Source organism: Microcebus murinus, chromosome 10 (genome assembly GCF_040939455.1).
Source record: "Microcebus murinus isolate Inina chromosome 10, M.murinus_Inina_mat1.0, whole genome shotgun sequence".
Lineage (NCBI taxonomy): Eukaryota > Metazoa > Chordata > Mammalia > Primates > Cheirogaleidae > Microcebus > Microcebus murinus.
The window spans coordinates 23,906,189-23,928,503 of NC_134113.1; the positions used below are offsets into that span (position 1 = coordinate 23,906,189).

A 22,315-nucleotide genomic window follows, 5' to 3' on the forward strand; every position below is an offset into this window, starting at 1 on the left:
GTGTCGATCATAAATTTTTGTGTGGAACCAAGCTTTTGTTTTATAAATTAATCAGTAAAATTATTGATGTAAAAACCAATGTACAGTGCATTCCACAACTGTGTATGTTTAGCATTGCACGTACTCACTTTTCTGTATGATGTGGGCAGCTCAGTAAATCTTCAGAGAGAAATCTGACTCAGTCAAGTCAGGGATCCTGAAAGCTGCAGATGGCACAGAGACCTTTTACAAGTGACCTGGCTTGATCACTGCACACGCCATCCCTGGTACCTGAGGCAGAAGACACATCTTGTGCTTCCCTAGTCATCAGGTTCATCACTTCGAAGCATAGAAGCTGTAGACTGACCCCATCCACAAAAGGGTCACTTAAGACAGTGCTGATTACTCTCACCGTGGAATATTAGCTTTTGCTGGTGGGAACATTAGTTTCCTAGAGTCACCAAATACTGTATGTGGGATAAAACTGAACCTTGAACTGCCTCATAAAATGACTTTATATTTTAGGACATGGGAAGAACAGAAGACAGAGCATGCTCTTTTAAGTCTGATAACATGGTTTCAAGCCCAGCCCACAGCCTTTCTTATCAATCAAGGACTCAGATCTGAAGGCAATTCTTTCTTTTGGTGGACTTGGAATCTCTGTTTGTCTACACTGTCCTCTTCACAGTGGAGTCTTTTTATTTCAGACCTACAGATTGTTTTTATATTTGTTGTCACAGTGTGACAATTTTTTTTGTACAGTCAGTTTAAAGGTCTTCTCTGCCATTAGAGCCAGTAGGTTACAGCTGTTGATGTAACTGTAGCTGCAATTTTTGTGCAGGACTGAGAAACACAGTGCATTATTTATTGCGGAATCATTGCTGCTAAATAACTACTGTTTGTTTATTTAACACAACAATTGAATGCCTGAAGAAGTTGCAGTGGCTTTATTATATGTGAATGCATCTGTTTCTCCTCACGAATTGTTTTACTGCTGCATTTTTTGTTTGTTTGTTTTTAAAATTAAACTGCAGTGTTTCCTAGAATGTAAATTTAGCTTTGCTTAATAGTAAAATAAGTGAGCGAGCCATCTTGAACACTCTAAGTTTATGCTATATAATTTCTTACTGAACATTGGCAAATAAAATAGTTAAGAGATTGATAAGCACATTTTGTTTAGGAAAGCATGTGATGCAGAAGTTGATTCAAGCAAGTGAATACTTGACATTTTGGGAATCTCACATTAGACACCAGTGAATTAAAGCATTAAAATTATTTATTTTTACTTATTCCTCATTTTAAAAATGTCTACTGTGTATTACTGGATATTTTTATACTAATACACTTACCTATTTTACATTGTGCTTTAATTTAGTTAAAATTTAACCATATGAGTCCATTCAGACATGAAAGGTCTTGCATTCATTTGTTTAAAATACTTTTATTAGAAAGGATATACTTCATTGGGGAACAGTTTATTTCATTTGGGGGCTGTGTGCGTTTCAGTAACATTCACTTGGAATCAGCTGAAGCTATTAATATGTCTTTTCAGTGAGCCATGACAAATTACAAATAAGAGAAATGAGAACTTAGAGGATTGCTTTAAAGCATTGTAGGTATTACCTGTTTACCAGAGATACTAAATATTCCAGTTTTAATTGTGCATCTCTTTGAACATCATAAATACACTTTGGTATTGGTAAGTGTTTTTAAGCATTTGTGTTCACTTTAAAGGACTATTTGTTTAGTGCATCTTACAAACTATAAATCTTAATTGGTATATTTTGAAATGGTCATGTAAATTTTTGCCTAATATATCATGAAAATAGTCATAACTTAATTTTTTTTCCTGAAATTCACTGTAAAACATTCAGGGGTCCTACCATTTCTGTTCAGGATATCTTGTAGTTTATTGTTGTTATTTAACAGTATTAAGTGAATTTTTATATATTTCATCTTAACTTTATTTGTGAATAGTGACTGTGGCATGTTTGGGGATGTTATTTTAATATTTCATGATACTGAAATTTTAATTTTTTAAAAAAATTTCTGGAAGAAACAGATTCATGTGTAATGGTGAATATTGGACCACTACTGCTTTTCACATTTGTAAATTGGTTTTATGTTAAACCCTGTAGCCTAACAAAACTGCTGTTATTTCTAACTGACAGACATGTATTAATATTGTACTTTGAAGGTTATAAATATTATGTGGAAATTCTTCCATTTTGTTTTGAAATTTATAATAACAAAATCTCCATGTTGTTAAAATGTGGTTTTGTTGAGTCACAGTTCTTTCTTGGGGAAGAAGGCTGTGTAGAGGGGGATCATTTTCTTTTATGGGTCATTTTTAAGATAATGAAGTCTCACTGTGCCAAAAGTGATAACTGTTTTATGTTTGTGCCAAACATTCATTTAGTAATCTCTGTTGTAATTTTTATGGGATTGCGCTGTCGATTATAAAGTATCAAATTTGTAATTTGATAGCATATATATTTGATTTCTTGCAAATTTTTTATATAGTTACCCATAAGTTTGATTCTTGGCATTTAAAAGGTGAAGAAATATATCCATTCCATTTGTTACATAAAATTTTCTCCTATGCAGTCCTAGGGGTGTTTGTCATTTTATTAAGGAATGTGGCAAGCAAACAGGTGTTTTTTTGGTTTTGATACCTGAGCACCATTGAGATCCTGAAAACTTTGCGGTGAAGAGAATTGAAACTTAGAAATTTTGAACTGAACACTTAGAATTCCTCTAAACTGATGGGTTCTTAAAGGTAAGAGAAGATTCCTTTTTTATTTTCTTACTAAGCAGTACTGTTAACACATTGCAGATGTGTCACTCTAGGTGTATAGATTGGCTGCATTCCGTTTGGTGCTATATTGGCTTTGGTTTGAAAGACTGCTTGTTAACACATTATTATAATCTGTCTTTTGGACTCAGAAGAATTGATGTGGGTTGTTTTTCTTTTTTTTCTTTATTGTGTTAAGATACCATTTTAACTATTTCTAAGTGTACAATTCGGTGGCACTAATTATATTCACAAAGGTATACAACAATTACCACTATTTCCAGAATTTTTTTTATCACTCCAAACAGAAACTCTGAACACATTAAGAAGAAATAATTCCCCATTTTCCCCTCCCCTCAGCCCCTGGTAACCTCAGTCTACTTTTTCTCTCTGAATTTGCCTATTCTCTAGATACTTCATATAAGCAGAAATATACCACGTTTGTCCTTTTGTGTCTGGCTCATTTCATTCAGCATGATGTTTCAGGACAGTTCATCCATGTTTATCATATATGAGAACGTCATTTCTTTTCATGGTTCAATATATTCTATTATAATTATACACATTTTGTTTATACATTCATCTGTTGATGGACACTGGGATTTTCTACCTTTTAGCTTTTTTTTTTTGAGACAGAGTCTCACTTTGTTGCCTAGGCTAGAGTGAGTGCCGTGGCGTCAGCCTAGCTCACAGCAACCTCAGACTCCTGGGCTCAAGCGATCCTTCTGTCTCAGCCTCCCAAGTAGCTGGGACTACAGGCATGCGCCACCATGCCCGGCTAATTTTTTCTATATATATTAGTTGGCCAATTAGTTTCTTTCTATTTATAGTAGAGACGGGGTCTCGCTCTTGGTCAGGCTGGTTTTGAACTCCCGACCTCGAGCAATCTGCCCGCCTCGGCCTCCCAGAGAGCTAGGATTACAGGCGTGAGCCACCGCGCCCGGCCCCTTTTAGCTTTTGTGAATAATGCTTCTATGGACAGTGGTGTACAAGTATCTATTTCCCTGTTTTCAATTCTTTGTGTGTGGGGTGTGTGTGTGTGTGTATACATATATACACACGCTTTAATATTTTTGAAATTGGCAAGTGTGAATCCTCCAACTTTGTTCTTTTTCAAGATTGTTGTGGTTATTCAGGGTCTCTTGAAATTCCATTTGAATTTTAGGATGCAATTTTCTATTTCTGCAAAAAAAAAAAACCTCCACCACCTTTGAGATTATTACAGGAATTGTATTGAATTTGAATATGTAGATCACTTTGGGTATATTGTCATCTTAACAATATTAAGTATTCCAGTCCATGAACACGGGATGTCTTTCCATTTATTTAGGTTGTATTTAATTTCTTTCAGCAACATTTTATAGTTTTCAGTGCATAAGTCTTGTGCCTCCTTGATTAAGTTTATTCTAAAGTATTCTTTTTGATGTTATTGTTGGTGGAATTATTTTCCTAATTTCTTTTTGGATTTTTTTCATTGCTAGTGTATAGAAATACACATGATTTTTGTGTGTTGATTTTATATCTTACAACTTTACTGAATTTGTTTATTAGTTCTAACAGGCTTTTTGTGGATTCTTTAGGATTTTCTGGATATAAAATCATGTCATCTGCAAGGAGAGAGAGAGTTTTACTTCTTCCTTTCTAATTTGGATGCCTTTTATTTATTTATTTTTTCTTGCTTAATTGCTCTAAGACTTCTAGTACTGTGTTGAATAGAAGTGATGAAAGAGTATCCTTCCTTTCCTTATTTCTGATCTTAAGGGAAAAGCTTTTGGTTTTTCACCATTAAGTATGCTTTAGCTATGGTTTTCTATATATGGCCTTTAACATGTTAAGGAAGTTCCTTTCTATTCCTGTTTATTTGGGTTTTTTTCATGAGAGAATATTGGGGTTTTTCAAATGCTTTTTCTCCATCAATTGAGGTGATCATGTTTTTTTTTTATTTTATTAATGTGTATTATTACATTGATCGATTTTCATATATTAAATGACTCTGGTATTCCTGGGATAAATCCCACTTGGTTATGGCATATAATTCTTTTAATATACTGCTTAATTCTGTTCGCTAGTATTTTGTTGATGATTTTTGGTTGTGTTTATAAGGGATTTGGCATGTAGTTTTCTTTTAGTATCTTTGTCTGGCTTTGGTATCATGGTAATGCTGACCTAATACAATGAATTAGGAAGTGTTCTCTTCAGTTTTTTTTAATATTTCGAGGATTGGTGTTAATTCTTTACATATTTGGTAGAATTCATGAGTAAAGTCATCTGGTCCTGGGCTTTTCTTTGTTGAGAAGTTTTGATTAATGATATAATCTTCTTACTGGTTATAGTTCCATTAGATTTTTTATTTCTTCTTGAATCAGTTTTAGTAGTTTGTATGTTTCCAGGAATTTGTTCATTTAATCTGTGTTATCCAGTTTGTTGGCATATGTTTTAATACTTGTTCACAGTAGTCCCTTATTATCCTTTTTTTCCTGTGTGTTCAGGAGTAATGTCTCCATGTTTATTTCTGATTTTAGTAATTTAAGTCTTTTTTCCCCCCTCAAACTAGCTGTGGTTTGTGGATTTCACTAATCTAGTCCACCAACTTTTGGTTTTGTTCATTTTCTCTTGTATTTTTCTATTCTATATTTTATTTATCTGCACCCTTTATGGTTTTGAGTTTAGAGGTTTTGTTGTTGTTGTTTCCTTTTTTCTTAAGATGTACAATTAGGTTATTGACTTGAGATATTTCTCTTTTAATGTAGGCATTTAAAGCTATAAATATTTCAGCACTGCTTTCAGCATATTCCATGAGTGTTGGCATATTGTGTTTTCATTTTCATCTGTCTCAAGGTATTTTTTAATATCTGTTGTGATTTTGTCTTTGATTTTTGGTTGTTTAAGAGTGTGTTGCTTTATTTCCACATATTTATTCATTTTCCTTGTCTGTTATTGATTTTTAGTTTAATTTTATTGTGGTTGGAAAAGAGAGTTTGTATGATTTCAGTTTTCAAAAATTTATTAATATTTGTTTTGTGGCCTAACGTATGGTCTGTTCTAGAGAATGTTTCACATGCACTTGAGAAATATGTCTCATTCTCTGAAGAATGTCGTTGGGTCTGGTGTTTTGTACGTGTCTGTGTGGGTATAATTGGTTTGTAATATTCACTTCCTCTATTTCTTTATTGAGCATCTATCTGGTTATTATTGAAAGCGAAGTTTTGAGGTCTCCAAATATTATTGTAGAATTGTCTACATCTTTCACTTCTTTCAGTATGTGCACCATATGTTTTGGGGCTCTGTTACTGGGTGCAAATATGTTTATAATTTTTATATATCTTGTTGGATTGATCTTATTATTAATGTATAATGTCCTTTGTCTCCTGTTTTGTTGTTGTTGTTGTTGTTTTTACTATTTTGGTCTATTTTCTTTGACAAAAAAAGCCTTCCCATATCTCTTTTGGTTACTATTTGGATGGAATCTTTTTCTATCCTTTTACTTACAACCTCTTTGTGTCTATGTATTTAAAATGAGTCTCTTGTAGATAGCATGTTGATGGATAATGGGTTTTTTTGTCCATTCTGCCAATCTCTGCCTTTTAATTGAAGATTTTAAACCATTTACATTTAAAATAATTACTGATAAGGAATGACTTCTGCCAATTAGCTATTTGGTTTTTGTATGCCTTGTATGCTTCTCATGCTTCAGTTCCTCCAACACTGCCTTATTTTTATTTCATTGGTTTTTTGTAGTATACCATTTTGATTCTTTCCTTTTTTTTTCTGTATATTTTTTAGTTATTTTTAGTTCATATGATTTTTAAAAGATTTATCCCCAAATGTAATCCTTTTGAATTTATTATTTCTAATGTCAGTGGTTTTATTTTTAAATATTCTCATCTGTATTCTTTCATTGAATCATCCATATCAAATTATTTTTTTATTTTTTTAATAGAGACAGGGGAGACAGGGTCTCACTATGTTGCTGGTCTAAAACTCCTGGCTTCAAGCAGTCCTCCTAACTCAGCCTCCTAAAGTATGAGGATTATAGGCATGAGCTACCATGCCTGGCCTATATCAAAATTTTAAGTGGCAGCACAAGCCTATGAGCAGGCTATTTTAAGAATTTGCACACTTATGTATATTCCAAACTTGAAATCTCCAAAGTTTTTTAATGCCTTACTTCAGACTTTTGTTCAGCCTAAAACAGGAACTTATTTCCTAATATTAAGTTGAGGTTCTAGCTTTAAACAGGCAGGAGTTTCAAACCCTCAGCTGTCATTATTCCTAGCTGAAATTAATAATCAGTTTCTATCACTGACCCAGAAAAAACACTGAAGTCACCAATTTTCTGTTAGACTAAAACAGGGAGAATGTGACCAAATCCCTGATTATAAAGCTGATTTGGTCAGAAAATAAAATTTTGATCTGTGATGATAGAGAGGAGTTTTCATTGGTGGGTTCTCCCTAAGAGAAGTAGAACAATTCAACTTATTTGTAAAACCATTTCTGTAAGGGTACCACTTCAGAAACTATAAACTAAAACTCTGTTGAGCAGAGTGCATGTAGGGGCTAAGTGTGCAGGTGTGCACAGAGAAAGAGGACTGAGGCTGGAATAAGAATCATGATCACTGCTCCCTTCCACCTTAGCTCTGCTGTAGTGGTGATGCTGAGATACTTTGATCGTGAGGATGAACATGTACTGGTGACCATATAGATGCAGGCAGCACTTTTCAGGTGGTGAGGAAGCCTAGCATATGCCAACAGTCTTGTGTGCTCACAAAAGAATGAGTCTATTGGACTCCGGTTGAGGCATGAAATTTTAGTGAATACAGACTTGAGACTTGGACAAGACCCTCCTAGGACTCGTTTGAGTCTTTTCTAGCACAGTGCTAGTGAAAATAGTGCCACACAAGCTTCAGCCATTTCTCCAGCTATAGCGACAATAGTTCCCCTTTCTTGCAGCCAAAATAGTTGTAGGCATCATCTTCTTCATCTTGTTATTTCCTCCCTCATATTTATGTTTGTATGCAGCTGAGGTTGTCAAGTGAGGAATGAGTAACGTGGTACTGTCATGGGCTGTATAGCTCATCTCTGGATGATGTTCATGCACTATCTTTCCAGAAACATTGCAAATCAGTGAACAATTGCTTTGGGGGCCCAGTTCTGCCATCTTGGTCTTCCACAGAATCCTAGCCAATCATTCCTTCATTACTCCTCAGTGATCTACAAGCCCCCTCCTCCCTTTTGAATTTAGACTGTATATTGCTACGGATTACATTACTGTCTCATATGATGATGACCTATAACTATAGGCTTTGTTTTCAGTGAGGGTGAATCCAACCATACTGATCTTTGAGTTCCTCAAATGTTTCCTCTTTCACCTGACCATGAAACATCCCCTTTCTTTTACTTACTCTTTTCTTCTATTCCTCTACTCTTAGCTATTCTTACTCATTTTTCAGGTCTGAATTTAATTTAATTACTTCTTCCAGAAAGCCTTCCCTGACCTATACCCAGCCCTGCCACAGACTGGGTTATGTGCCCTGCTGTTTAACTGCCTTCCCTTCCAGGAGCATCTTTATACTTAACCCCTATAACAACACTGAATTTAATCACACTTTATTTCCCCTCACTAAACCATAAGCTTAACGAAGGAAAGTATTATGTCTGGGTCACCTTTGTATCCTCAGTACCTGATAGATTTTAGGGTAACAAATTTGTTGATCCAAGACACATGCAAGAGGAGACTTTGAGTTATGAGTGATCTTTGGCAGTTAGGTTAATATTAACTTGGATTTGTCTCCTCTCTCAATGTACCAAAGACAAATGCAGCAGTCAAAATTTGGTGATAGAAAATAAACCTTTTCTTCCTAGCAGGCTAAAATATGTGACACTTCAGGAACTTGGGAACTAACCTATAATCAAGCTGTTCTCAAAATGTGCGCGCGCGCACACACACACACACACCCACACACGCATGCCACTAAGGGATTCTCAATACTCGAGAAGTCTAACTAGGGCCAGCTCTATGATGACTAAAAATCTGCTCTCCCAGAAAACAGTGATATAGCAAACATGCAGCTGTTCTATGTGCAGATGTAGATTGCTAGTTTAAGTTCTTTCGAAGTATTATAGATTAAGATCATGGCCTTTAGATCAAAATGCTGATTTTGAAATCTGGGCAACTCTATTACCTTGAGCCACTTAACCACTCTAGGCCTCAGTTTCCTCACCAATAAAATGGTATATAAAGGCATTTTTCTCACAGGGTTATTGGGAGAACTGAATGAAGTAATCTATGTAACATGCTTAGAAGAGTTGCTATCACATAAGTGGCTTATAAGTGGTCACTATCATTAACTGAAATCATGTCATCCAGTGATAAAATAAAAATGGGTCTTACGGACCTGACTCATCTGGAAGAGGGTAACTGAAGGTCGTGTGTTCCTTAGTGCTAATCCTGCAGGCAGGGATATATAATATTTGGTTTATCAACCAGCCAACTCTTACTGCCCTTATAAAACTCTGCATTTCCTAGAATGCCTCTCTTATATCACTGCAGTAGCCACTTTGCCTAATATATGGTTTTTTTTAAAGAGGGTCTCAATAATTGTTTCTTTCTTATAATATCTGTATTTAAAATATTGTTTTTGTTGTGCCATATTTACAGGTAAATAAGACTCATTTTCCAATTTGTATCCACATGGAAAAGTTCAGTTTGGGTCATCCCAAGTAAATGGAAGTAAACCAAACCACTTGCCTTGAAACACCTCTTATCACAAAGTATTTATTGAACAAAAATAATATGACAGTAAAAATGATACATATATGAAAGTGAAGATTTGCAGTCATACAAAATGTGTACGAAGAGACCAACGTTCAGGTTATATAGTTCTATAAAACTTTAGCCATAGCATTTTAACACTGATCAAGCAGACATATTAAAAGGAAAAAAAGTTATTTAATAATCTTTGAAACCTATTTTCTGACTAAAATACTTGTGTTAAAAAATACAGAATGAGGCAGAGCTGTAAGAGTTATACTTCAATACCTCCAGTTCTCTGTTATTCAGCAAGTACTTTGATCCATCAAGAATTATGGTATTTTTCCACTTCTAATAAATGGATCTAGAGTATACATTAATCACAATATTTGGAGGAAAAGAAAAAAATCAGATTTATAGTTATTTGAATATTTCTAATCAGCATTTACATGTAAAAATTATACTAAATATTTTTTGTTGGGATTTTTGCAGATTAAACTTTTAGCTAGTTTCTCTAGAAGAGTCCTGCATTTCGGATGTGTTTTCTTATCTGGCAAAACAATTTTAAATGCTCTGGGGTTTTTTGGTTTTTTTTTTTTTGCCAACATACAGTTGTGGACCAGTAGCTGCTTATAACTACACATGGGGAAGCAATTGGACTGAGTAGCAGTCATCGTGCTACCTTTAGTGAGCTATGTGACCATGGGCAACACCCACCTTCTAGTGTGCCCTTGTCCTGAGCTGGAAATAGGTTGTGAGAAGCATTCTCAAAGGCCCCTTCTAGCACCAACATTTTATGTTCAGTAAGTATCTCCCTGGGCCAGCTCCTTTTATTGTAGTACAAAATTATACTTAGCCTGTGAGGGGGTGACAGTAGTGTCTATTTGTGGATTTGGGAACCAGTCTCATCACTTACAGTCAGAGGCATATTTTGGATTTTTTTCCTTTTGATCAGGGCACACATCTCCACACACAGAGATGCTAGATTCCAGTTCTACACTTCAAAATTTGTAAGTAGTAAAACAATATTTTAGATTTTTTGAAAATTCAAGAAATGCGTTTTCAACAAACCTCATTTTTTTCCTTTTTCTCATAATCCCTACCTTTTAATGCCTGGTTGGGATCAGTTATTTATTAATAGTTACATCTCAAACTGATTTCTGTTACTTATAATTAAGAATTATAATTAACCTAATCTTGAATTTAAAGCTGTGAGTACTTTCTAGTTCTCGTATCTTACATTAGAATATTCTACTTCATGTACAGGTATGGTGCTTTTGGACTGTTTTTTTGAAAGAACAGAAAATATATTTGTTATCACTGCTCCAAACTATACTCCATAGAAGAATTGAATGCAGCATTCCAAATTGTTATGTAATCAGTTCCACAACAATGAGGTTCCTGAAGAATTTTTCTTACCAGATTTCTTTCACTCCCACCATAAATTTAGTAATACATAAAGCAATGTAAGCCTACCTCTCTGAATTTCCACAAGCAAGGCCTGCCATAGCCCTGGTTCTCTATTTGTGTTACACCCAAGTTTTTTTATCCATCAAAAATTGTGAAGACCTCTACATGCACAAAAGATAGCTGGTATTACAGAATTGTTTCTTTGGTATTTGGATTCATCACCAGTCTATTAGCCTCTTCCAAAGCATCATACAAAATGTATGTTATAGTTCCAGGGATTTAGAAAAACCGTGACACACTGACACCATAAATGTTATCAGATGGTTAGATTCTCTATGGAAAATTGGGAGAAACAGGGCTAATTTTTTGAAATAAGAATATGCCAACCTAGGAAATATTCTAAGGGCTTGGATAGCATGAACTTGATGTAGCTTTTCCAGCTCAGATTTTTGTTTGGGAGGAATCTAAAAGATACTGTAAACAGCCCGTCAAAGTTCATTTTTTAAAAAATGCACTTTGGAACATTTTCTTTCATGAATGTTTATTGTCTAAATATGGCTTAGTTTATTCTTATAAAAACATTACTTGGACATTACATTTACTGAATTTCAGTTCAAAAGAGATTCTAAGGCAATTCTTATACAATTGAAAGCAAAGAAAAAGTTACATGAATATGCTTTCATATTGCCACTTGTGAAAAATAATGAAGTTCTAATAGAGAGCTGTTTGATACTAATTTTTGTCTTTCAAACATTTTCTCTTAATACTAAAAAATATATAAACCATTTACATACAGCTAAATGCAAAGGAAGGCACAGCTGGTTATAGTGTATATAAGCACAGTTCAGCATATGCAGAATTAATGAGAAAAAAGCTTCACATCCTTATTAGTTATACTGAAAAACCATTAAAAAATTTCTTCACTGTCAACAGTGTTCAACACTTAAAAACTAAGAGGATATAAAAACAAAAACATTAAAATTCACTTAATGCAAAACAGATTTTCATATATACTTGAATATATAAAAAAACCCAGTTTTTAAAATGCTAACATAAATCTAGACTATCCATGTTATGAAAAGTGCAAACCAAATTAACAGGGTTTCACAATATCCTTCCCATGACACAGGTAAAGTAGCCCATGGGGACATATATGTTTCATCAGTTAATGAGTCCTTAGTTGTGGCGAGACGTCATCAGGATTTCTGAGAGTTTGAAGAGAGCAGTACTGGAGAAGCAGCTCTGTCCAGACTGGGGATTGGCACTGGCATGTGACCATTAAGCAGTGTGGGGAACTGTAGGGGACAAAACATATTTCAGATTTAATTATTACAGATCCATTGGGAAGAACCTGAGTTTTTTATATTTTCAAATAAACCATAGTGGTTTATTTGTCATCACCCCTGTGATGGAAGTCAGTTGCCAATCTATTTTATAGAATAATTAGAAGATGACAATAAGATCAAGATTACATAGAGCAGACAGAGGATAAGACCCAGAAAATGTCCCTAATTATTCTACACGCACAGGCTACTAGAAAAAAATACGTACTTTATATGTTGCTAAAGCATGTTTTTTTTTTTTTTTTTGTCACCCAATCTAGAGTGCAGTGCATGATCATAGCTCACTGCAACCTGGAACTCCAGGGCTCAAGGGATCCTCCTGCCTCAGCTTCCCAAGTAGTCTATGTTGACCAGGCTGGTCTCCAACTCTTGGTCTCAAATGATCCTCTGGCCTTGGCCTCCCAAGGTGCTGAGATTGTAGGCATGAGCCACCGTTCCCAGCCTCTAATACTGTTTTTTAAAGGTTCCAAGCTACTTAGAATGCTGATTTGCTTTAAATAGTAAGAAAAAATATTTTTGAAAGCCAGTCTCTTTACATGTGAGTCAGTAATATCTAATACTGTATTCTGAAATTTGCCATCAGTTTTCCAGTGTACTACACAAAGATGCTGCTCAGTAACTTAAAAATGATGCATGTTTTTATCTTAAAATATTTAGAATAGAATGATTATTTTTGACCTAAGAAAGTATTCTTTCCAATTAAAATGGTAAATAATATCAGACTTATTAGATCATCCATAAGTGATAAAGAACAAAACTTTTTTTAGGTCACATATGTAATGTTTTTTTGTTTCAGCATATTACAAGGGTACAAATGTTTAGAGTTTACAAATATTACCTTTGCCCCACCCAAGTCAGAGCTTCAAGTGTGTTAATTAATTTGTGTTCTTGGTAACTACCATGGTAAATAGGATAAAAGGCATATATGCTTTGATACCAAGTTTCAGGTCTGAAACAAATACGTAAGCTGTAATCCCAACTGAACAAGAATAATTAAGCCTTTCTTTTAGTACACAACTACTCACAACTAGATTTTTCATCATCCAGGATGATGTGTCAAAATGATCTCCTGGGCTGTCCTCTAGTTTAATTCCTCTTTAGTCCAGGTAAATTAAATATTAAACTTGGCACTAATTATCAACTTACAGAGCTTGGCACATGTTAGAAGTACAATAAATACTTAAAGAACAAAGTACATATATTTTTGCAATTTTCAAGCTGTTTCAATAACTTATGTTTAGTGCCCTAGAGTTTATCATGGAATGTCATTTCATTTGATATCTAGGGGCTGTAACCTAAGTTTTGTTATCCTCATTTTACAGATGAGAAAACAGAATTCAGGTAAGTTTCGTTGTTGGCTAAAGGTCACAGCTAATAAGCAGCAAAGCCAAATTTTAAACTAAAATCTTTCTGTACCAAACTGCCTAATTTCTTATTTTGTCAGGGGTTGAGAGTCTTTTTAATTACTGTTTGCTTAAAGCTTATTGGTATTTTCAAGGTTTTTATTTTCTGCAACTTTGGAGTTTTTATTTTTTCTAGAATTTTATCCACCTCAACTGTGTTATCAAACCTACCCACATAAAAGTTTATTTCTTTTTTCGAGACAGAGTCTCACTCTGTTGCCCAGGCTAGAGTGCTGTGGCAGCCTAGCTCACAGCAACCTCAAATCCCTGGGCTCAAGCAATCCTACTGCCTCAGCCTCCTGAATATCTGGGACTACAGGCATGCACCACCATGCCCGGGTAATTTTTTCTATATATTTTTAGAGAGACGGGGGTCTCACTCTTGCTCAAGCTGGTCTTGAACTCCTGACTTTTGAGGGATCCTCCCACCTCAGCCTCCAAGAGTGCAAGGATTACAGGTGTGAGCCACTGTGCCCGGCCAAAAGTTTATGCTTTTTAAAGATCTGTGCTTCTTAACCACTCTTCCCACTGACTTAAGAGTGAACACTTGGAAGATAAGCAAGTTCATCCTTTCATTTGCATCTTTTCTTTTTGTTTTTTATCCATCTTTTATTGGTGTTTTTAAAATAACTCAGCCTCGGTTTCATTAATCTTCTGTTTTTTAAAATAAATTATCTGTAGCTCTTTATTTCTATATACTCAATGCCCATAGCTTATCTTGATGACCCTGGCTTTTCTAGTATGTTTCTTATTCATCTTCATTGGCTCTCCTCCTGCCAGTCACCTCTCCTACATTTCATCGTTCCCCAAACTTTGGTCCTCAGCCTTCTTTTCTCCAATACTGTGCCTGGACTTGACAACCATCTACATCTGAGATGTCCCCACCCAATCCCCCTTTCTCACAAAACCTGCTCTTCCGGTGCTAACTCTAAGTCAGTGAAAATGGTGGTTAGGAACACACACTGAAACTCGAATCAGGGCTCTGCCACTTATTAGTGTATGATCTTGGGTAAACTGAGTAACAGCTCTGTGCCTTAGTTTCTCATCTCTAAAATAAAACTTTTGGAAGTATTAAATGAAAAGCCACACACACAAAAATGCTTAGAACAATGTCTGGCACACAGTAAGCCCTCAATAAATGTTAACTATGTTATTAGTAGCATTTCCAGTCTTTTAATCACTTAGTAATCTTTGCCTCTTCCTACTTTTCACTACCTACTCTTCAAACCCCCAACACAACGTCTTCCTCTCAATCTTACCTCTGAAACTGTTCTTACTCTAAAAGTATGATAATTTCCTCTTAACTTCCTGTCCTTCCCTCTTTTCAGTTCTTCCTCCATCCACATTCATATCAGCAATATTTTTCTCAAATAGAGATCGCTCCATCCCTGTCTCCAGCTTTAAAAGCCTTACCAACACTTAACAGATTAAGGGAGAAACTCCGAGCATACAAGGCCCACAGCTGCTTTTTGACCTGGTCTCCTCTCACCCAGTCCCTTCCTCAATGGACTTTCTTATCGCAGTCACTCAGATCTAGTAGTCTCCAACACGGTCTCCTCTATCAAAGTCCTGTCCCTTCTTCCAAGCTCAGAGGCCGCTTCTACCTTGGAGCCCTTGTCTAGTCCCCAGCTGAAAAGAGCTACTATGTTGTTGGCTTCCTGTAGCACTGTGTTTGCTCATCTATTATCCACACATGGTATGTCCCTATAGTCCTGCCACAGAGCACTGCAAATATTTGCTGGGTTAGATTTGCTCAACTGAAAATTACAGAACACATTCTCATTTAAAAACTGAATTAGTTCTACCTTGTTTCAAGATGTACCTGTTCCTACTAGGTATATTCCAAATTGGATAAAATCTACTTCAAAAGTTCAGAAGGTGGAACAGACATTCTGTAGACAAGTTCAAAATGTCAAAACTGTCCAGTTGAATCAGATTTCACTTTACTTATAAACCAAGGTTCTATACTGACATTTAGCACAATGTCTCTGGCACCTCTCTATTAAAACGTTTCTCAATTACAAAGCATACCTCTTCCAGAAAGGCTAGTATCTTGTCTTCTCTCTCCTTCCCTGAAATTCTTCAGTATCTGCTATAACCTGCTAAAATAGTTGTATCAGGAGATCTGTGCAAAAACTCCTCAGCTCTGTCAACTATTACCCTAAGGATTCTGATACCTTTCCAATCATGACAGTAGGAACCCTGCCAACATCACTTATAATTTATAAGCCAAATCTATTTTTTTCTTCCTCCAACACACAGCATATGTGAGAGGTTTGTTATTTTGAAAGAAAATTATTTTCATTAGTTTAAAAGGGACACTGCTGATAGCAATCTGAATTCTGAAACTCTATCAATGGTAATGTCTAGTTTTAAAAATCAGAAATGGTTATTCCTCTTGCCATGTTTTGTTGTTTACCATTTTCAAAATTGCTACTTTCAACTTTTACCACACTCAGTTGCTCTTTTCATAGGAAGAGTAATAATACTTTTAAAGGTACAAAATTATTTTTCCTTATTCTCATGGATCCAACCATGAAAACAGGGTCAAGCTCATGCAATCTGTCTGCCATCCAGACCAGGTTGTATTTTGAATGGCTCCAAGAGAGACAACAGGTCCATTTGGTGAAATGAAAATCAAAGTTAAAATTCTAAGCAGGTAGCCTTTAATTGTAGTCATTTCTTCTGCAGTGCTTCTCAGACTGTGGTTCCTGGACCAGTGGCATCACAAGGAACTTGAAAGAAATGTTTTTATCAGGCCCCACCTCAGACCTACAAGTCAGAAACTCTGGGGTTGGGGCCCAGCAGTCTTTATTTTAACACATGCTCTATGTGACTCTGTTGCATACTAACTTTGAGAACCACTGGTCTACAGCAGTGACTGAAGAACAGAGGGTGTGCACATCTCCCAACTCCCAGAGAGCCTGATAATGGGTACAATCACTGTGGACAGGAACCATTGTTACTACTGAGAGTATTGGGCTTGAAAAGGTTAGTACCTAAGACAAGGGACTCCAAAGAACCCCCAATCAGTAGTTCTCCATGGCTTTCCTAGAAGGGCACCAAGCCGTACACCAATCAGATGGTAGAATTCCCAGTAAGGAGGGAAATAAGAAGCCACTCACTATTCACAAATACCAATAAACTCTACTACAGAAGCTCTAGGTGAGATTCCAGAATTAGAGTAGCACTACGATCCATGCCCCCATGGAGCTTACTGTAGCCGGACAATGCCTTTCTATTCTACTTCGTACTAGACGACTGCTTCCCTATTCTTGAGACTTTCAGGAAATGAGGTGTTTTTATATCCCCAGCAAAGGATTGGTATTCCTAATTTAAATTTTTCCTAATACTATATTTGCTTATTGTTTTTTATTCACTATTTGAATTTTTTATTTTCCTGCCTGAGTTTTTTTTAAATGGTTAAAAATCAGCATGTTGGCGACCATAGCTTAATTTTTTATAATGGGAATCAAGGCCAGGGGGAGAGAGAGAAACCTGATTACTCCAGGGATATGATCGCATAAGGACACCCTACCCCAACTCCACTAGGATACCAGAGAAGCAAGATAGCAAGCAAAACCCCTTTGGCTCTGCCCTTCTTCCAACAAGACCCTAAATCCCAGCATGTACAGCTCCTGGCACAGAGCAGGTGCTTGGCAAGTGTTAACCTCGACAAGCAAAATGACCAGCTCAGAAGATCACGAAGTCCTGATATTTTCAAACCAGTTACCTTTCTTAGACATCTCTTTGCGAATTCATTTAGACAGTCAATGATAATTTCTAAGCATCATTTGTGTATCAAGCAATGTGCTAGATGGTAGGGAACAGACACCACAGTGAACAGGACACAGTTTGGTCTCTTAAGAGCCCACAGTCTAGTGGGGGAGACTGCCAGATCAGTAGGCAGTCGTGATACAAAGTGCTAAAAGCGCAGTGGGTGCCAAAGAACTGCATCTAACTCGGGGTGAGCCACACTGGGGGGCATAGGATGCAGGGTGGATGAGACCACATTAGAATGAGGTGCAGAGGGAGTTTGCGCTGTGTCTACCTTTGCTTCCTTCCTGTCCCTAGAATCCTAGCTACCTGTACTCATATTCAAACAGTAACACCTTGGTCAGTGAGTAACTATCTTTGGCTCTCAAAAGAGGAAATAGTGATTTCTACACCATAGCAAGTGCTGCTAGTTTTTAGTGTGTGGATGACTAAGGAATGTGCTTATGTAGTAGAGACAGAGTTCTGCAAGACAAAGCAGCTAAGTCTTCATTATTTAACCAAATGTTCTGGATGCTCCTTTTTTTTTTTTATTACAGAACAAGGAGAACTTGATAATAATTCACAGATTATCAGGTAACTTTTCTATCCCAGTATGGAGAAATCATTCACTATTTTTTATTTTTGAATTTATTTCAAGTGAATCACTCCATTAACTAATAGGATTAATATTTTAAAGTCTTTTATGAGCTTTTATTAAAACAGTTTTTTTAAAAGACAGTTCTGCCTTTTCCTAAATAAATTTCCAGTTTGAATAATCAAATGAAAATATCCAAAACACTTCAAGACCTAATTGCTCTATTACGGATAACTGGCATGAGTGCACCATTTTTGCCTCGAGGAAAACGGCTGCTTCTGAAGGGTTTGTAGCTCCTTTAACATTTGAACCAAACATCCAGCAGAATTCACTGTTACCCTTGCAGGATTCAGAGGAGAAAAAGGTTCTTTAGAAGTTCAATATGTAAAAGTGCATTTCCAGACACTCACCTGGAACAGCGTGTTTGGCCCTTGCAGCCTGGCAGGACTCAGCGGAGCGACTGGACTGAGGCTGCTCCAGAAATGTATGCTGGACAGCAGTGGACTTGGGGTCAGAAGCAGTCCATTTGGTGTCTGGGAAATAAAGCAAATAGACTTCTTAATACAGGTTCACCCAATTGCAGGTACGCTTAACAGCTGCTGAGTGGTTAGGTGTGCTATAGGCATGGACCGAGAAACAGCCTCACCATCTCAGGACAATCTGGCAACTTTATTTCTGCAAGGGTGTCAACAGTTTACTTTTAATTTTCTTCAATGCTAATTTTATTAACAGTTTTAAGAAGGAAAGAGGCATTGGCAAGTTACCTTCCCTAAGCATTCTGGTGGAAAACTCAAGTTTATAGCAACTTTTGTCCAAATGGTTTCTTCACTTGCGCCGCCCCCATCCCAGATTACAAGGGAAGATTTAGTACATCAGCAAAATATCCACTACTTGGGTTACAGACACACACATTTTTAAACGGCTTCCCAAACTTCCCCTTCCACAGCCCTTCAATAAATTTAGGATTATGCTGTTATTATAAAATACCCTGTTGAGCTTCTTCAGAAGCTCTGAGCTGGGTTTTCCACATTCCATTCTAGACGTGGAGTTGACGAGAATCCATCGCCCTGGCAGCAGTTTGGAAGGAGGGGCTTTCTTGTGAGGCTGGGTGTGAAGCCAAAACCCTGGGTTTCCCAGGAGAGTACCAAGACTGCATTTGCGGGCACACACGCCACAGGGGTACTGGCACATGCCAGCTAGAGGGCAGATGAAACAACCAGCTCAGCTGGGAAGTCCACGTGGCTTTTATCCTCAGCAGAGGCAAACTCCCTACCCAGGCTGCCTCTGCTACCTTTGCTGACTAGAAGCCCCTCGGTGGTTTTGTGATGTCAGTGAGGTGCTTTGTGTAAGAAGAAGCACAGCAAAAGCCCCAGCATTTCGGATTGCATCATGCTGAATGCTAAAGTGTTATTTTTTCCTAGAATTGGCCTCCATAGCTTCATTAATTACCAAGAGCATTTGGCTTAGAAAGGTCTGCTCTGTTCAGCAGAATGGAGACAAACCATCCAAAGTTCCTCAAATTATGAAGCTGCTGAAAGGTAAACAAATTTGTACCAAATTATCTGAGTCGTTGGTTCCATGCCATTTCTGACATACTGAATGACCTATGAGGTTACTAGGATAAATGCATGTTTGGAATAAGTTTCCCATTTGTTCTAGTCCAAGGCAATTTGACACGTGTGCCAGGCCATCTGGCCTACCCGTTAAAAATTAACAGCTCAGCATGAGCTCTACCAGGGTCCCACGCTCAGAACCACCACGCACTGGCTAGGTATCCTCAGGCAAGTGACATACTCTCTCTACACCCCAGCTTTCCACTCCGCAAAATGGAGAGAATAAGAAATGCCTATAATTACAGGGTTGTTGCGAAGATTAAATAAATTGATCTACCTCAAGCTCTTAATATGGGCCTGGCACACAGGTATGCTCAACAAGTGTTTGAGACTGTTACTGGGCTAAGGACTCAAAACATGTTTTCAGATGAACCAATGAATTAATTAATTGAAAGTGTACCCGCCATAATTACTAAATGTATTTCATCTATTCATGGAAGAAATTCACAATTGTAAGTAGAAAAGTACTTAAAGCTCTAAAACAGACAAACTCTACTGAGTCAGATGGAACTTTCTGGCTCTTGTCAGTTGTGTTAGGCTCAAGTCCACAAGCTTAGGTGATCTGAGAACTAATATTTGCGTGTTACTCCGGAGCCAGGTTCCAACCACAACGCATCACATTAACATGTAATAGCCAATGTGTAAGGGGCCTCCTCGTTTACCCATCAATGAAAGTTCTCAGAGCACTACAGAAACAATGAATCTTCTGAACCACAAAACATAGCTATCTTTCATCCATGACCGTAAATATACACCCATTCCTCTCTAATCCTCTGAGCAATATATAAGGTGTAGAATTTTTATTTCCGTAGTCTCAAATTTGTACCCATGTCTGGATTTGAGATGTTTGCACATTTGTTTCTAAGGGATACAGGATGTTCTCAGAATACAGTAGCCTTCTGTTTCTCATGTTTAATATGTTTGAAATGTCTCCTATAATATATGCAGACAAACACTGTGAAATGACTTCATTCCCTCCCCTACCTCCCATCCTTTTTCTCCCTGAAGATCCTATGGCCTTAAAGAAAGAACTATTAATATTCGGTTGCTTTTTTAAGGAAAGTTCCTATAAAGCCTGCCCTGGGTCATCTCCGGGCAGTGTGAGCCTGACTCTCTCCACATGCTCCTGGAGTCGAGCTTGAAGGCCAAGTGCTAAAGAAGCCACAAGAAGACATGTGCTTCCTTTCACTCCCCAAAGATGAACATGGCCCATGAGGAGCTCCTGATCTCACAGGCTGTCAGGGAAGGAGATGCCCATGGGCAAAGGGCATTCAATTTGCAAGCGGTATGACCTCCTCCCAGGATCTCCTTTTCATTCTTCCTCTTAACAGTTTCCTAAAAAGCCTACACACCTGAGCTAAACAGGTGAGCTGGCATCCAGACGTGCGCCCTTGTGTGTGGCCCTCTTACCTGGATGACACCCTCCCACCGCCTCCTCTGTCCTGCCCTGTTTCCCTTTGCCCCTCAATATGCCCCCTCAAAGAAGACTTTCCCAATCTCCTCTCAATGGGATTTCTCTTTTTTCTGAATCTTTATAACATTTTGTAACCACTTTTTTTCTTAACATTTAATATGTTCTGCCTCATAATAATCTGCATATTTTCCTTATACCTCTTTCCATAGCCTTGAAGGTATTTGCTCATCTTTATACCTCCTGAGTCCTCGGCTCCTAGACACTTGATGAGCTGAGGCCATCAGCAGGTCTAGGTGTGCCCCGTCCCTGGCGTATCCCCTATTGGATCTCTCCCCTTGGAGTGCCCATGTGTTCAAACTTCAGCTCATCATCATCTTCCCACATTCAGGTTCCTAAGACTTCCCTTTGTTGATAGTACCACCATTTAGCAGCCCCTCAACAAATGCTGGCAGGGGGCACAGTATGCTTCAGGTGCCAGAGACAAAGACAAAATAAGACATGATCCCTGCACTCACAGCCTGGACTAGACCCAGTCACCAAATGTCTTCCACCTAATTGCAAGCTCCAGGCATGGCTTCTGTAGGTTTCCTTGAACTCACTTTCCTATTTATCCCGTCATTTCCATTCCTACTGCACCCAACCCCTGTCACCTCACAGATAGCATTCTACAAAAGCCACCTAAACCAGTCCACCTGCCCCAGGCCTCCCTCCCCATCGATTCTGTACACTGTTACCAAGTCAACTGCCCCAAAACACTATGTCCATTCAAAGTTCTTTCACAGTTTCAGGAAAAAAGGGGTAACCTGAGCTTGGCTCCCCAGAACCAGTTTCATATACTCCCTAATTTCCATATGTGAACCCTTTTACTTTGGTGTAAAAGCTCATCTCATATACACAGAGAACCACAAAACTCCAGCCTACTTGTTCTTCAACATTCATTCCAGAACATCCCTGACCACTCAGCTCAGGTTTCTCTGGGCTGCAGACAAGAGATCTCATCTATTTCCAGGGCTTTAACCACCCCTTACCTGTAGAAGACACCCTACCTTTGTCTCGAGCTCCGAACTCTGCCCTTAGCTCCAGTTGCAGCTGGAGTTGCTCACCTGGTCCTACAGGTTTCTCAAACTCGACATGGCCTAAACAGAACCTTTAACCTTTTCCCCGGGAGCTCATTCTTCCTTCCATGCTCACACTCAGGTTGGCTCTGTCCCACCCCCACTGAGTCCTGCTGACAGCATCCCCTAAGTCTCTCTCAGA

At 37.5% G+C, this 22,315-nt stretch overlaps 2 protein-coding genes across 3 annotated transcripts in view; one reads left to right on the forward strand and one right to left on the reverse strand.

Annotated features, from left to right (window-relative positions):
• CDK17 (cyclin dependent kinase 17) overlaps positions 1 to 10,129 on the forward strand; it is a 105,399-nt gene extending 95,270 nt beyond the window's left edge. Inside the window, exon 17 of one of the 2 annotated variants that reach the window (XM_076007091.1) lies at positions 150 to 10,129. In XM_076007091.1, coding sequence (XP_075863206.1) covers positions 150 to 157 — 8 coding nt within the window. In that variant the 3' untranslated portion in view covers positions 158 to 10,129. The remainder of the gene's footprint in view (positions 1 to 149) is intronic. The other variant, XM_012775329.2, reaches the window with a different exon arrangement.
• Positions 9,535 to 22,315, reverse strand: part of ELK3 (ETS transcription factor ELK3) — a 68,822-nt gene continuing 56,041 nt past the window's right edge. The window contains exons 4-5 of the mRNA XM_012775322.2: positions 18,442 to 18,564; positions 9,535 to 12,229 (exon numbers count right to left, since the gene is read on the reverse strand). Coding sequence (XP_012630776.2) covers positions 12,131 to 12,229; positions 18,442 to 18,564 — 222 coding nt within the window. The 3' untranslated portion in view covers positions 9,535 to 12,130. The remainder of the gene's footprint in view (positions 12,230 to 18,441; positions 18,565 to 22,315) is intronic.